This window comes from Mustela nivalis (genome assembly GCF_964662115.1).
Source record: "Mustela nivalis genome assembly, chromosome: 15".
NCBI lineage: Eukaryota > Metazoa > Chordata > Mammalia > Carnivora > Mustelidae > Mustela > Mustela nivalis.
The window spans coordinates 16,072,364-16,084,848 of NC_139034.1; the positions used below are offsets into that span (position 1 = coordinate 16,072,364).

The following is a 12,485-nucleotide window of genomic DNA, read 5'->3' on the forward strand; positions in this document are numbered from 1 at the left end:
CTTTGTTATATTTTAGATCTTTTATTTCTCCAGAAAAGGTTTTTATTTCTCCAAAAAGAGAGTTTCTAGTATCTCTCATGTTTTATTTGAGCCCAACTAGCACCTTGATAATCATCATTCTGAACTCTAGTTCTGACACATTACTAATGTCCATACTGGTTAGATCCCTAGCCATTGGTACTGCCTCTTGTTCTTTTTTTTTTTTTTTTTTTTTTTTTTTGATGTGAGTTTTTCTGCCTTGTCATTTTATCCAGATAAGAATAGATGAATGAGAGAACAAAATAGTAGAAGGATAGCAATGACCCCAGAAAAATATACACTAAACAAATCAGAAGAGACCCAGAACTAGGGGAGAAGAAAAGAGAAAAAAAAAGAAAGAAAAAAATATATATATATTATACTAGTGAATAGAACAGAGCCACACACTTGGTTTTGGGTGCATTTTGGTCTGTTAGAGGACACTGCCTCCCAAAATTTTAAAGAAAGAAAAATTTACGTATACATACAAAAATAAGGGTAAACATGATGAAGGGATGGGATATGACTGTAAAGATGTAAACTAAAAAAGGAATTGATAATATAAGAAGTTGGTTGAAAGAAGAAAAAAAAGAGAAAAGAATGTGATCAGGCTGGATATAAGAACAAAGTCAATCACTAGATTTGGGGTATATTTTATCTATTAGAAGAAATTATATCCCAAAATTTTAAAGAAAGAAAAACCTATATGTATACAAAAAAAAAAAAAAAAAAAAGAAGTGTCAAATACAATGAAGGGATAGAATGTGAATATACCAATAAAATTTTTTAAAGATTTTTTTAAAAGGTATTGATAAGGGGTGCTTGGGTGGCTCAGTGGGTTAAGCCTTTGCCTTCAACTCAGGTCATGATCTCAGGGTCCTGGTTTGAGCACCAAATAGGGCTCTCTGCTCAGCGGGGAGCCTGCTTCCCCTCTTTCTCTGCCTGCCTCTCTGCCTACTTGTGATCTCTCTCTCTCTGTCAAATAAATAAACAAAATATTTTTTTAAAAAGGTATTGATAAGATAAAATCGCTAAAAAATATTAAAATAGGAAAGAGGAAAAACTAAAAAAATAGAATAAGAAAAAAATAAAATTAAAGAAAATTTAACTTTGAAAGACTAAAGAATCATGGGGGGAAAGCCATGAATTCCTGTAACTGTGAAGTTTTACAGTTCTCTTTGATCAATGAACTTGGACTTGGCTGGATGTTCTTGTTGATCTTCTGGGGGAGGGGCCTGTTGCTGTGATTCTCAAATGTCTTTGCTGGAGGCAGAATTGCACCACCCTTGCCAGGGGCCAGGTTAAATGACCTGATTCAGAGAGCGAATCTGCTTGGGTTCCCTTCCAGTAGCTTTTGTTCTCTGAATGCTTTCTGTATAGCTTTGGAGGTGGAGAACAAAGATGGCAGCCTTCAATCTCCTGCCGCATAGGAGCTGAGAGCTTGGGGCCCCACTCCTCAGTGCACCCTCAGAGAAAAGCAGTTAATCCCTCCTGTCTCCTTGGTCTCCAGCCACACTCTGAACTCACCTGGCCTGTGACTGAGCATTTCTATCTCTGGCACACGGCCTGGTTTGGGGTCTCCAAACTCAGTAGATTCTGCCACACGCTCCTGGGCCGCTCCTCCTGGAGGAGGAAGGAGGGGGTCTCCCCGGATCTGCCATTTCTGGGGTCCCCGCTTGAAGAGCCATGGTCCGACTGTGACTTGGATTACAGTTTAAGTTAATCTCGAGCTGAGTGCCCCTCCTTAGCTCTGTCTGTGCAGCCAGCTTCCCTGCCTGATACCTGGGAGCTCTGCCACACTCAGTCTCTTCCATTCTTTCTGTGACCCCGAGGGACCTGGGACCACACTGTTCCTCTGAGGGCTCCATCCCCTGCTTAGCCTCTGGAGTGATGTCCCTCAGCAGGGCCAACTTCTAAAACCTCCTATTTTGTGCTTCACTGCTTTACTGCTTGTCGAGAGCCAGGCCCTCCCCTTACAGTCTCTCTCCCCATATATCACCTCGGGTTCACTTCTCCGCACATCCTACCTTCCTGAAAGTGGTTGATTTTCTATTCCTAGAATTGCTGCTTTTCTTCTCTTCAGTCTCCTGTTGAGTTTGTAGGTGTTCAGAATGGTTTGATAACTATCTAGCTGAACTCCTGGGACCCAACGATATTTAAGTCTCCTACTCCTCCGCCAGCTTGGTCTGGTCTCTAAAATATGATTTTCATGATTCACATGTCCTCTTGTTTTGGGATACAGCTAAGGGTGCACCCAAGGGTGCATCTAACCATCACTTGTTTTGCTGTTATCTAACGTGGGGTCTCCAGTCTTGGCTGGAACTGACCAGGGTAGAGTGGGACCTTCTGGGAGCATGTGGACTGAGAGATAAAAAGTTCATTCTGATTAGGACTCCATTTCAAAAATAGATGTTCTAGGAGCCCCACTCTCTCATGAGGAAAGAGTGGTAGTGTCAGCACACTGAACTCCAACTCACAGTCCTATTAATGTTTTAAAACAGGCATTCCAGAGACCTTTGACTATTATGCATTGTAATATGAGATTTGTAAATTGGAAAAATTAAGATTTCCACTCCTTCTTCATCTTTGCCCCCAACAACCTAGTGAAGAGTTTTCCCCCTATGCTGTCTATAAATAGATTTATTTTTTTCCTTTCCAGAATATTGAACAAATACAACAACTTTTCATGAAAATAGACTATGAATCAGTGGGCAGAATTCAATGGGTAAGCTGGGTTATGTTTTGTGAATCAAATTAGTCAGGAAAACACATAAAATGTGGCTGTTCCTTTCTGGAGTATGCTCTGTCCTTCAGTGCTTTGTCAACTTGAAACTGAACCAAGAGGATATGCATGTTCACAGTTTTCAAATTTTATAATGTCAGATTATTCTTGGAATAGTTTAACTAAGGATTTCAGTAGCTAAGGCAAGTTCCAAGAAGGGTTTCCTAAAACTAAGAAGTAAAGGATACACTTGTCATCTTACCCCAAAGCAAACATGAAACACCAGGGAGCAAGAAATTCTATGAGCAAAAAACACCTGATGATATTCAGATCAGTTAACACATGTAAAGTATTTAGAACAGGGACAGTCACAAAGTAAATTCTCAACAGATATCATCATCATTATTAATAATCTCCAATTTGAGTTGTGTAATAATGAGCTGAGACATTGGCTTTAAACATTCTCTGCCATTGCGTCTGTCAGTGCCCTTCTACTGTCCCAGGATGAATTAATTTCTAAAATGACAACTTGAACAGTAAGATACCTCTATTCAGACCTTGGGTCAATTCCCCAGCAAAATCAAATGGAAGCATTTACATTATCATCTGACTTGAATAGGAAGTCAGGATGCTAGAGAAGAGAAGGGGAGGCTCTAATGTAGTGGGGCTTTGGGGAAGTGGAGAGAAAAGAAATGTTCCAGACCCTTCAGTATCCCCACCCCTTCCCTCCGACCACAGACTTCTTTTCCCTAGATGTACTGCTGAGATTCTAAATGAGGCATATACTGGTGGGTGGGAACTGTGCAGTCAGACTGATAAGGACTTCAGTCTCTGGCCAGCCACTTACTAGCTGTTTGATCTTAGGCAAGCTATTTAACCTTTCAAAGCTGGGGTTTCCAGATATGTAAAAGAGAAGAACAATAGTATCTATGTCATACAGTTATCATGAGAATTGAAGGGAAGGTCTATGTTGCATGGAATGTAGTATACTGTCAATCACAACCCCACCGCTATCATCATCATCATCATCATCACCATCATTGTCATCACTATCACCACCACCACCACCACCACCACCACCATCTCCTTTAGAGAGAGACACCCTGGGAGTGGGGAAGGGAGCCCAAGTCGGTAGCAGACTTCCAACCCCAGCTGAACGGGCACATCCCAGTTATTACCCTTACATTTTTGGCATACTGATGAGCTGGTGAATAGTAATAATTATGGCATTTCCAGGGAAGGAGTTACCCTTACTTTGATGGTAAAGAGAAATTTTGAAACAAAGGAACATAGTAGATTTTTAATGAATTTTCCTTTATCCTCCAGGATGGCTTGTGCACGTATCTGCAGCTAGAGTATTCAGAGCAAGCGGATGCTTTGGCCCGACAGAAAGAGGTTTCCTTCCAGCTGCCTGCTGTGCTGCAAGGGCTGTCATATGGGGGTCCCGTGCTGCGCATTCTCTCTATGCCTGACGACACCTTAATCATGATCAGAGAAGATGGAGCGATTTATTTCTGGTCCCTGCAGCTGAAGTTGAAAAGAAGAAAGAGAGTTTTTGTATGTGATTTTCATTTGATAAGGATGCTGAGTGCTCCAGTTTGATTTTATTTGCTATTTTAAACTGCTCTTCAAGTGGCATGATTACAGAAATTGTGTCCTTGAATGTAATATATTCATGTTGGCTTTTGCTAGTCTATAGAATGCAAATAAAATGTGATCTCTATATGTAGTACAAGATAATGCTTCATTTTGCTTCTAAAATCAGATGGAGTAATGAATTACACATGACTCCATCATGTAATTTATCATATGTCTTAATGAATGACAAATGGAAAAGAATTTTTTATTGTTTTTTTCCTGTTAATGATTATTTCAGTTTAGGCAGCTATGCTAGGGTTTGGCTTCTTATTGAATCACAGAATCAGAAATTCAGAAGGCAGAAGACATTTGGGAAGTAGACTTAGGATAGGAATAAAAATGCCTCACCTGAGCCTGTCTTTAAAATCATTTCTTTTTTTATTATATCATTCAACAATAGTTGAGCCCCTGACATAGCCTAGGCTCTCTGCTGGGTACTACTGGGGATATAGAAGCCCATCTCAGCCCTCCAGAAACTTACCATCTACACTAGAAGTTACAGCTATCCTACATCCCTCAGGGTGCCAATATAAGCCCTCCCTAGAGAGAGGAAATAAAAGTCTATGTAGCAAGTTCTTTATACTTGAAGGAGAGCATCAATTTTTTTAAAAATCTATAATTTTAAGCATGCCTACTGTCAAACTGTCTTTTCATTAAAAGACATATTTTTGTTTATTTCCACTCTTCAACACATTAGGACAAGTCCACAAGTCGGAAGCCCAGGTGGGTGACGGATGTCATCAGCATGCCACAGTACAACAAGCTGCTCATAGGGACTGGGTGAGTGTCTGCAGCTCTTCAACTGGGAGTAAACAATCGTTGTGTTATGAAATTCATTGCCATGTGTGAGTTTACACAGACACATACACATCTGTGGTATTTAAAAGTCATGAAGCCCTTTTAAAAACATGTTAGAACTCATAATATCAGTCAAAGCTACTTTGCAAAAGTTAAGGCCTTGTTTGGCCCATTGCAGTGATGTCATTGTCTCCAACACCGAAAGAGGCCTTCTTCTGGAATAATTCCAGAGTGACAGTATGGGCCAGATGAGGGGGGGGGGGGATCAGTCTTGTGACCTCTTAGCACATTTTATTTTATATTGAAAATAATATGCCTATTTTATTATTTACCAAAATTCAGTCCAAAGGGCTTTGGACTCATTCAAAAAATAAAATCTTCTGTAAAAAGATAATGCTCACTGCTGAAGATCCTAAAGGTTTTGATCATGACAACAGGAGGAAAATGAACAGGCACCATCCCGGGCTGCTTAGTTAACCTCAGTAATGGGCCACAGAGAAGGGCGTGTGGCTTGGTGGGAAGGAAATTTGGAAAATTTCAAATCAAGGGTAAAGCAAAAAATTCAACACAAGGGAATGGTGCGGAGGCAGGGGTGTGAACTGCAGTCCGGGGTTGGGAGACTAAGGAGTCAAGCTGCTAAACACAGGGCTCTCCGGGCATGGGTAAGGGAAGGGGCAGAGCTTGAGGGGGATTCCCACAGCCCTGCCTACTGGGCTTCCCCTGACTCCCCCTCCCAATTTAGGGGTTTCTCTTTTCTATTTAGTCTCCTCCAGTGGCCCCTGGTTCTCTAGTCTTCAACCACTTTAATGAACCAACAGTTACTCCAACCTCAGACAATAGAAGCTATTAAATATAATCGAATTTAATGTTAAATCTAATAATTAAAATATATTTCTTAATATATTAAAATGTATCAATATAATTAATACTAACTACTGAAAAGCAACAAGCCTGGGTGTGTGCATTCAGCCCAGTTTTGTTTTAAAAGCCGTGCCCAATAATTTAATTATCGTGTCTTTTGTGCACACAGCAGTTCAGTGATTGCTCAGGAGCCTACTAGAGACTGTCTGAGCTGACAAATCAGAAGATGAGGCAAGGCTTATGATACCTGGAGGCAGGGAACCACTAGAGCTACATGCAGGTGAAAAGAGGTGGGAAAAGAAGACATTTCACACTGAGGGAAAAGCAAGACTTTGGAATTTAGAGAGTGACCTCTATTTGTTCTATGCCAACAGGTCAAAGCAGTGAGTTGTGTTTCTCATACCCACAGACTTGTTCTTCTCTCAATCAGCTGCAAGGTGGACAAGCTAACACAGGAGGGAAGGGGTCAAGAGTGCAGGCTGGAAACGGGAAATTAGCGGAGCACTGAGTTAACCCCTTAGTTTCTAGAAAGAGGCCTCTGCCCTCCACTTGGCAGATCTAACCATCTTTAGTATCTGCAATAAACAACAGCTCACATTTGTGGGCCCTTAGCAAGTCCCAAGTCCTGGACTAATCACTTTCTCAGGCGTCCTTTCAATCCTTGTAACCCTCCTAAAAGACAGAAGATCCCCATTTTACAGATGAGGGGACTAAATAGTGAGCTGGGATCTGATGACCCAACTACTGGCATCCAGAGCTCATATTTCTGGAAGCTGTGCCAGCCTCCTGATGGAGAAGGATAGGCCAGACTGATTTAGAACCAGGCAGAAGAGATGTCCCCAAATGGAAGAATAGGGGAGAGAAACCTCAGGTTCAGCCAGAGAGGTTGCTCAGTAGTGCAGGTGTTTCACTGGCCCAGTGTCTCCGCTTTGTGAAATCCATGAAATAGAAAAACTGTTCTACAAAAGTGAAGTGGGGAATTTAATTTACTCCAATGGTACTTGATCTTTGAACAGAAACCGTGAAATCCAGCTGTATGAACTCTCCAACCTGGAGCCTTACTGTCAGATTGGTGGCCTGGAAGCTGTTCCTTTGAAACTGGATTACTGGTAAGAGCATCTCCAGGGCCAACCAGGCCTCACAAGGCACTCTCCCCTGGCCAGTGGGGCCTTCTCTCCTCTCTCTCCTTGGACAGTTCCATTCATGTTCAATCAGTAAATGTCAGGGCTTCCATGCAGCCTGTCTCCACCGTGTCGCACATCACAGTTCTACCCAGGAAGGAGGGACCTTCCTGCGTGTAGTCAGGAAAGGGAAGCCCAGAGAGGTGAAATGATTTTTAGAGTCATATAATTATGAATTCATCTGTTTAAATGTGACTGGATTAATTTTCCTGAAATTCGACTTTGACCATGCTACTCTGCTTTCTAATGGTTGCTAGTTCCCTCTCCAAAAACATCCATACCTTCAGAGAGCATCCAAACTCCCCTCTGCCTTTTCAGCTTTCATTCCCCTCTGAGCCTTCAGGTCTCCCGAGCACCAGCATAGCTAAACCGAGGTCTTCAACTTGGGCCAGGCACTGTCACCACCACAGTATTCCCAGGGCTGCCCCCTTCCTCAAACATCTATCCCATCCTGTTTCTTGAGTACCTACTGTGCACCCTTATTGTTGGATGTGGGACACAGACATGAATGAGACAAGATTCTTAGGGGCTATCCCAGTATCAAAGAATGAGTGGTTCCTGCCGAAATCCTACCATTCTTCATGAGCCAAACCTCCGTGGATTCCCCTGAATCTCTTCCATACCCAAAAGCTGACATCTCCTAGGAGTCTCCCCAACCTTTGGCACTGATGGTCCTGCATGTCACGGGGTGCAGGTCCTGAGTAACTCTCAGGCAGTACCAGTGCCTTAGTCATTGCTGTGTGTTCTCTGACACCTACATACTGACTGGCAGGCTCTCAGTAGGCTCTCAGGAAATGTTTGTTGAATGACCAAGACAGAAAACTCTCATGTAAGTTGACAAAAGGAGGCTCCGGTTTTATTTTGCCTTTCCTTCCCTGCTCTACCTTTTTCTTCTGTGTGTGTGTGTGTGTGTGTGTGTGTGTGTGTGTGTGTGTGTGAAGGGCTAGGGATTCAGGAATTGAACGTACAGGACACCTAGCCCAAGAGGAGTACTGTCTGGTGGATATGAATGTGTTGGTCTGCTTGGGCCACCATAACAAAATATTACAGACTGTGTGGCTTCGACAACAGAACTAATTATCTTACAGTTCTAGAGGATGGGAAGTCTAAGATCAAGGTGCTGGCCTGTTCTGTTTCTGGCGAAGTCTCTCTTTCTGGCTCACAGATGTCCACCTTCTCACTATGTCCTCAGGTGACCTACCGGTGATACTATACATGGAGAGAGGGAGCATGTGCAATGTCTGGTGTCTCTTCTTACAAAAACACCAATGAGAATCCTCCCTTTACAACTTTATCTACCCTAATTACCTCCCAAAGGCCCCATCCCCAAATACCACCACCTTGGGAGTTAGGGATCCACATAATGAATTCTGGGGGACACAAACATGCAGTCCGTAACAGTGAATATTTACGGACGTGGGTAGTGCTCTCTAATCATGTTATCTGTTCCTTGCTGAGGTGTCTTCTGGGTTGGCCATTCACCAGCCCCATCAACTAATGGGATTGTCTGTCGATGATGTCATTCTCTGAGCGCCCCTCCTCTGTTGAAGGGCTATCCCAGGAGAGTAGGGGTGAGGTTTCAGATACATCTCTGCTCCTGTGATGTGGAGACTAGTTTTCTCTTTCTTCCTTTCATCTTCTGATGTTTAGCTTCCAGACACACCCAACACAAAAACAATGTGAAACAGCACTTGTGAGCCATTATAGTCCCCACAGACTGGGTCTGGGCCTGTATTTGAGGGAGATGACCCTATGTCACCTGAAAACCTCACTTAAGATTTGCTGGCTTGATTCCTTACTGATTTCTTGCTAAGCAACCAGAACATAAACTTTGCATTTTATCTCTATTTCATCTCACCACTCCCTCACACCCAGACCTAACAGCTTAGAGCAATATTAGAACCAACATGGTATTTATCACAATATCCTGGGAGAGTAGGTTTCTGGTAAGTACAATGAGAGCTAGTTACAGGGACGGAATGCTCCAGGGAGCATTAATCATGGTATCTGAGTGCATTTGTGGGAGCACATTGTAAACTAATTGCCATGTATGGAGCTCACTCTATCATTACCTTTAATATACAATTTCACATACAATACAACTTCTGTTTTGTTGCTTTCACACTACTGTAGACACACTCTAAGGTATGTTTCAGCTTTAAAAATGTTAGATATAAAAGTAAAAAAGACAGGCAAGAGAAATATTTTTGATGAATGATAAATGTATCTGCCTAATAGAACCTTTGGATCATAGGAGATGTTCAATAGCTTTTTTCTGACTAAACAAATATGGAAAAAATAAGTATTTTTTAAATTCTGGCTTGATCTACTGCTAATCTGCCTGCTAACCAAGGGCAAAACATTGCCCTCCTTAAACATAAACTGACAAAAGCAGCAGCAGCAGCAGGAGGAGGGGGGGGAGGAGGAGGAGGAGGAGGAGGAGGAGGAAAGAAAGAAGAATAGGAAGAAAGGAGAGGGTAGGGCTGGGGAGGAGGAGGGAGAGGGAGAAGGAGTATGAGGAGGAGGGAAAAACTCCACTTTGCTCAGGATATAACATCAACTTACCTCAGAAAATTTCTTGGAAGAAACTCTTAAGTTTTTCTATTGTTAAAACAATATGTCAGTAAAAGACCAAGTAGAGATTAGCTTCACTTCTCAAATTAGAAATTCCAGCTGTTATGTTTAAAAAAACATGTTTGTATCTTCAACACCACTTCTCCATGAAATGAGCTCTGAAATGTAGATTACAAAAACACTCCTTTCTCATAATGTTTGCACCCCAGTGGGGGAAGTAGACAAGCCAACCAACCAATCTTTCTAAAATGAGAATTAAGTGCTGGATAGAGATGTGTATGAGGTGTGAAAGCAGGGTCCCACCAGTTAGACTGGAGGAGAAAGGGCAGCTGAGAGCCAAGGCTCCACAGGGAAGTGACCTTTGAACTGGAGAGCAAATAGGTAGTGGGCCAGGAACAGAAAGGCATTCCAATCCATGACAATGGTATGAGTACAGGTGGGAAGAGGAAGGAGTTGAAGATGTTGAAGTTTTTGGAGAAACTAGTATACTTTGGAATGAAGAACATCTTTTAAGGAAAGAGAGAAGAAAAGAACATCAGGAAAGACAAGAGGTTTGCTAATGAAGAGTCACTTGGGTCCTGCTAAGCACTTTGTCTCGCATCCTCAGCTCTATGTTGATTTTATTTTATTTTAATAAATATTTAATAGTCTACTTTAACTCAGTCTTAGAAAAAGAAATAGAACATATATTGTATACTACAGCCAGCAATGTATTTTCATTTTTTAGGTCCAGCATAGTCAAATAATAGCAATTTCTTATAATTCAACCTGATCTATAAAATACACATGAAGGTCACAAAACAGAATTTTGGTAGATTATAAGTTTGGTCCCAAGAAATATATTAGCTCAAACATGTCTCTAACTTTTTATTTAATGACCACATTGCTTGCCTAATTTAGAAATGCTCTTTGGGATCATTTGGATGACAGTTTTAGAAGGTTTGGATTACATATTTTTTAAAATTTATTTTATTTATTGTTGTAAGAACACTTAACATGAAATCTAACCTCTTAACAAAATTTTAAATGTTCAGTAGGACTCTAGGTACAATGTTATACAGCTAGATCTCTAAATTATTCCTCTTGCTTAAATGAACTCTATGGCCATTGATTAGTAACTTCCCATTTTCTCCTCTCCCCAGCTCTTGGCAACCACTGTTCCACTCTTTGATTCTGTGAATCTGACTACTTTAGATGCCTCATATAAGTAGACTCATGCAGGGTCTTTCTGTGACTGGCTTATTTCACTTCGCATAAAACTTTCATTTCCTTTGCTATTGGTATCCATGAACTCACTAATAAGACCAATGTCATGAAGCTTTTCTTCTAGGAATTTTATAGTTTCAGGACTTATGAGTTGGTTTGTGTATGACGTAAAATAGAAGTTCAATTGAATTCTTTTGCTTTTGGATATCCAGGTTTCCCAACACCATTGGATGAAGAGGCTACCCCTTCCCCATTGTATATTCTTGGCACCCTTTTTGAAGATCGGCTGACTGTTTAAGTGTGGACTCATTTCTGGGCTCTCTATTCTGTTCCATTGGTCTGTACATCTGTCTTCATGCCAGTACCATAATGTTTCAATTATTATAGCTTTGTAATATAATTTAAAATGAAGAGGTATGATGTCTCTAGCTTTGTTCTTCTTTATCAAGATTTATTTGGTAACTTGTGGTTCCATATGAATCTTCAATTTGTTTTTTCTACTTCTGTTAAAAAAATGACATTGGGATTTTAATAGGGATTACTTTGAATCTATAGATGGCTTTGGGTATTAAGTCTTCTAACCCATGAACACATATCTTTCTTTGCATTTGTTTGTGTCTTGTTTAATTCCTTTCATCAATGTATTATAATTTCCAATATATAAATCTTTCGCCACCTTAGTCTTACTCCTTGGTATTTTATTCTTTCTGGTCTATTTTTTATTGCATTGTTTTCCTAATTTCCTTTTCAGATAGTTCATTTTTAGTGTATGGAAACACAACTGATTTTTCATGCTGATTTTGTATCCTGCAAATTTACTGTTTGTTATTTCTAGTAGTTTTTTGTTTTTGTTTTGTTTTGTTTTTGTTTTTAGTAGAGTGTGTAGGGCTTACTATATGTAAGATCATTATGTTTGCAAACAGGAACAATTTTAATTCTTCTCTGATTCAGATGTCTTTTATTTCTTTTTCTTGCCTAATTGCTCTGCCAGGTCTCCCAATACGTTGTTTTGTAGAAGTGGCAAAAGCAGGTATCCTTGCCTTGTTCCTGATCTTAGAGGAAAACTGTTCAGTTTTTCAGCATTGAATGTGTTGTTAGCAGCAGGTTCTTCATAAATGGCCTTTATTATATTGAGGTACTTTCTCTCCATTCCTAGTTTGTTCAGAGTTTTTAGCATGAAAGGGTGTTGAATTTTGTCAAATGCCTCTTCCGCATGTATTGAGACAATCATGTAATTTTTATCCATATTCTGTTAGTGTAATGTATTACATTAGTTGATTTTTATATGTTAAATCATCATTCTATCACAGGGCTAAATCTCACTTGGTTATGGTGTATGATCCTTTTAATGTGTTGTTGGATTTGGTTTGCTAGTATTTTGTTGAGGATTTATGTGTTTACATTCTTCAGAGATATTGCCCTATAGTTTTCTTTTCTGGTGGTATGTGTCTGGCTGTGATATCGGGTAATTCTGGCCTTATAAAATG

At 40.6% G+C, this 12,485-nt stretch overlaps 1 protein-coding gene across 3 annotated transcripts in view; it reads left to right on the forward strand.

Annotated features, from left to right (window-relative positions):
- Positions 1-12,485, forward strand: part of LOC309849153 (cilia- and flagella-associated protein 337-like) — a 131,873-nt gene that overhangs the window by 31,377 nt on the left and 88,011 nt on the right. For all 3 annotated transcript variants that reach the window (XM_082701468.1, XM_082701470.1, XM_082701469.1), the window contains exons 5-8: positions 2,678-2,743; positions 4,067-4,297; positions 5,076-5,158; positions 7,054-7,146. In XM_082701468.1, coding sequence (XP_082557594.1) covers positions 2,678-2,743; positions 4,067-4,297; positions 5,076-5,158; positions 7,054-7,146 — 473 coding nt within the window. The remainder of the gene's footprint in view (positions 1-2,677; positions 2,744-4,066; positions 4,298-5,075; positions 5,159-7,053; positions 7,147-12,485) is intronic.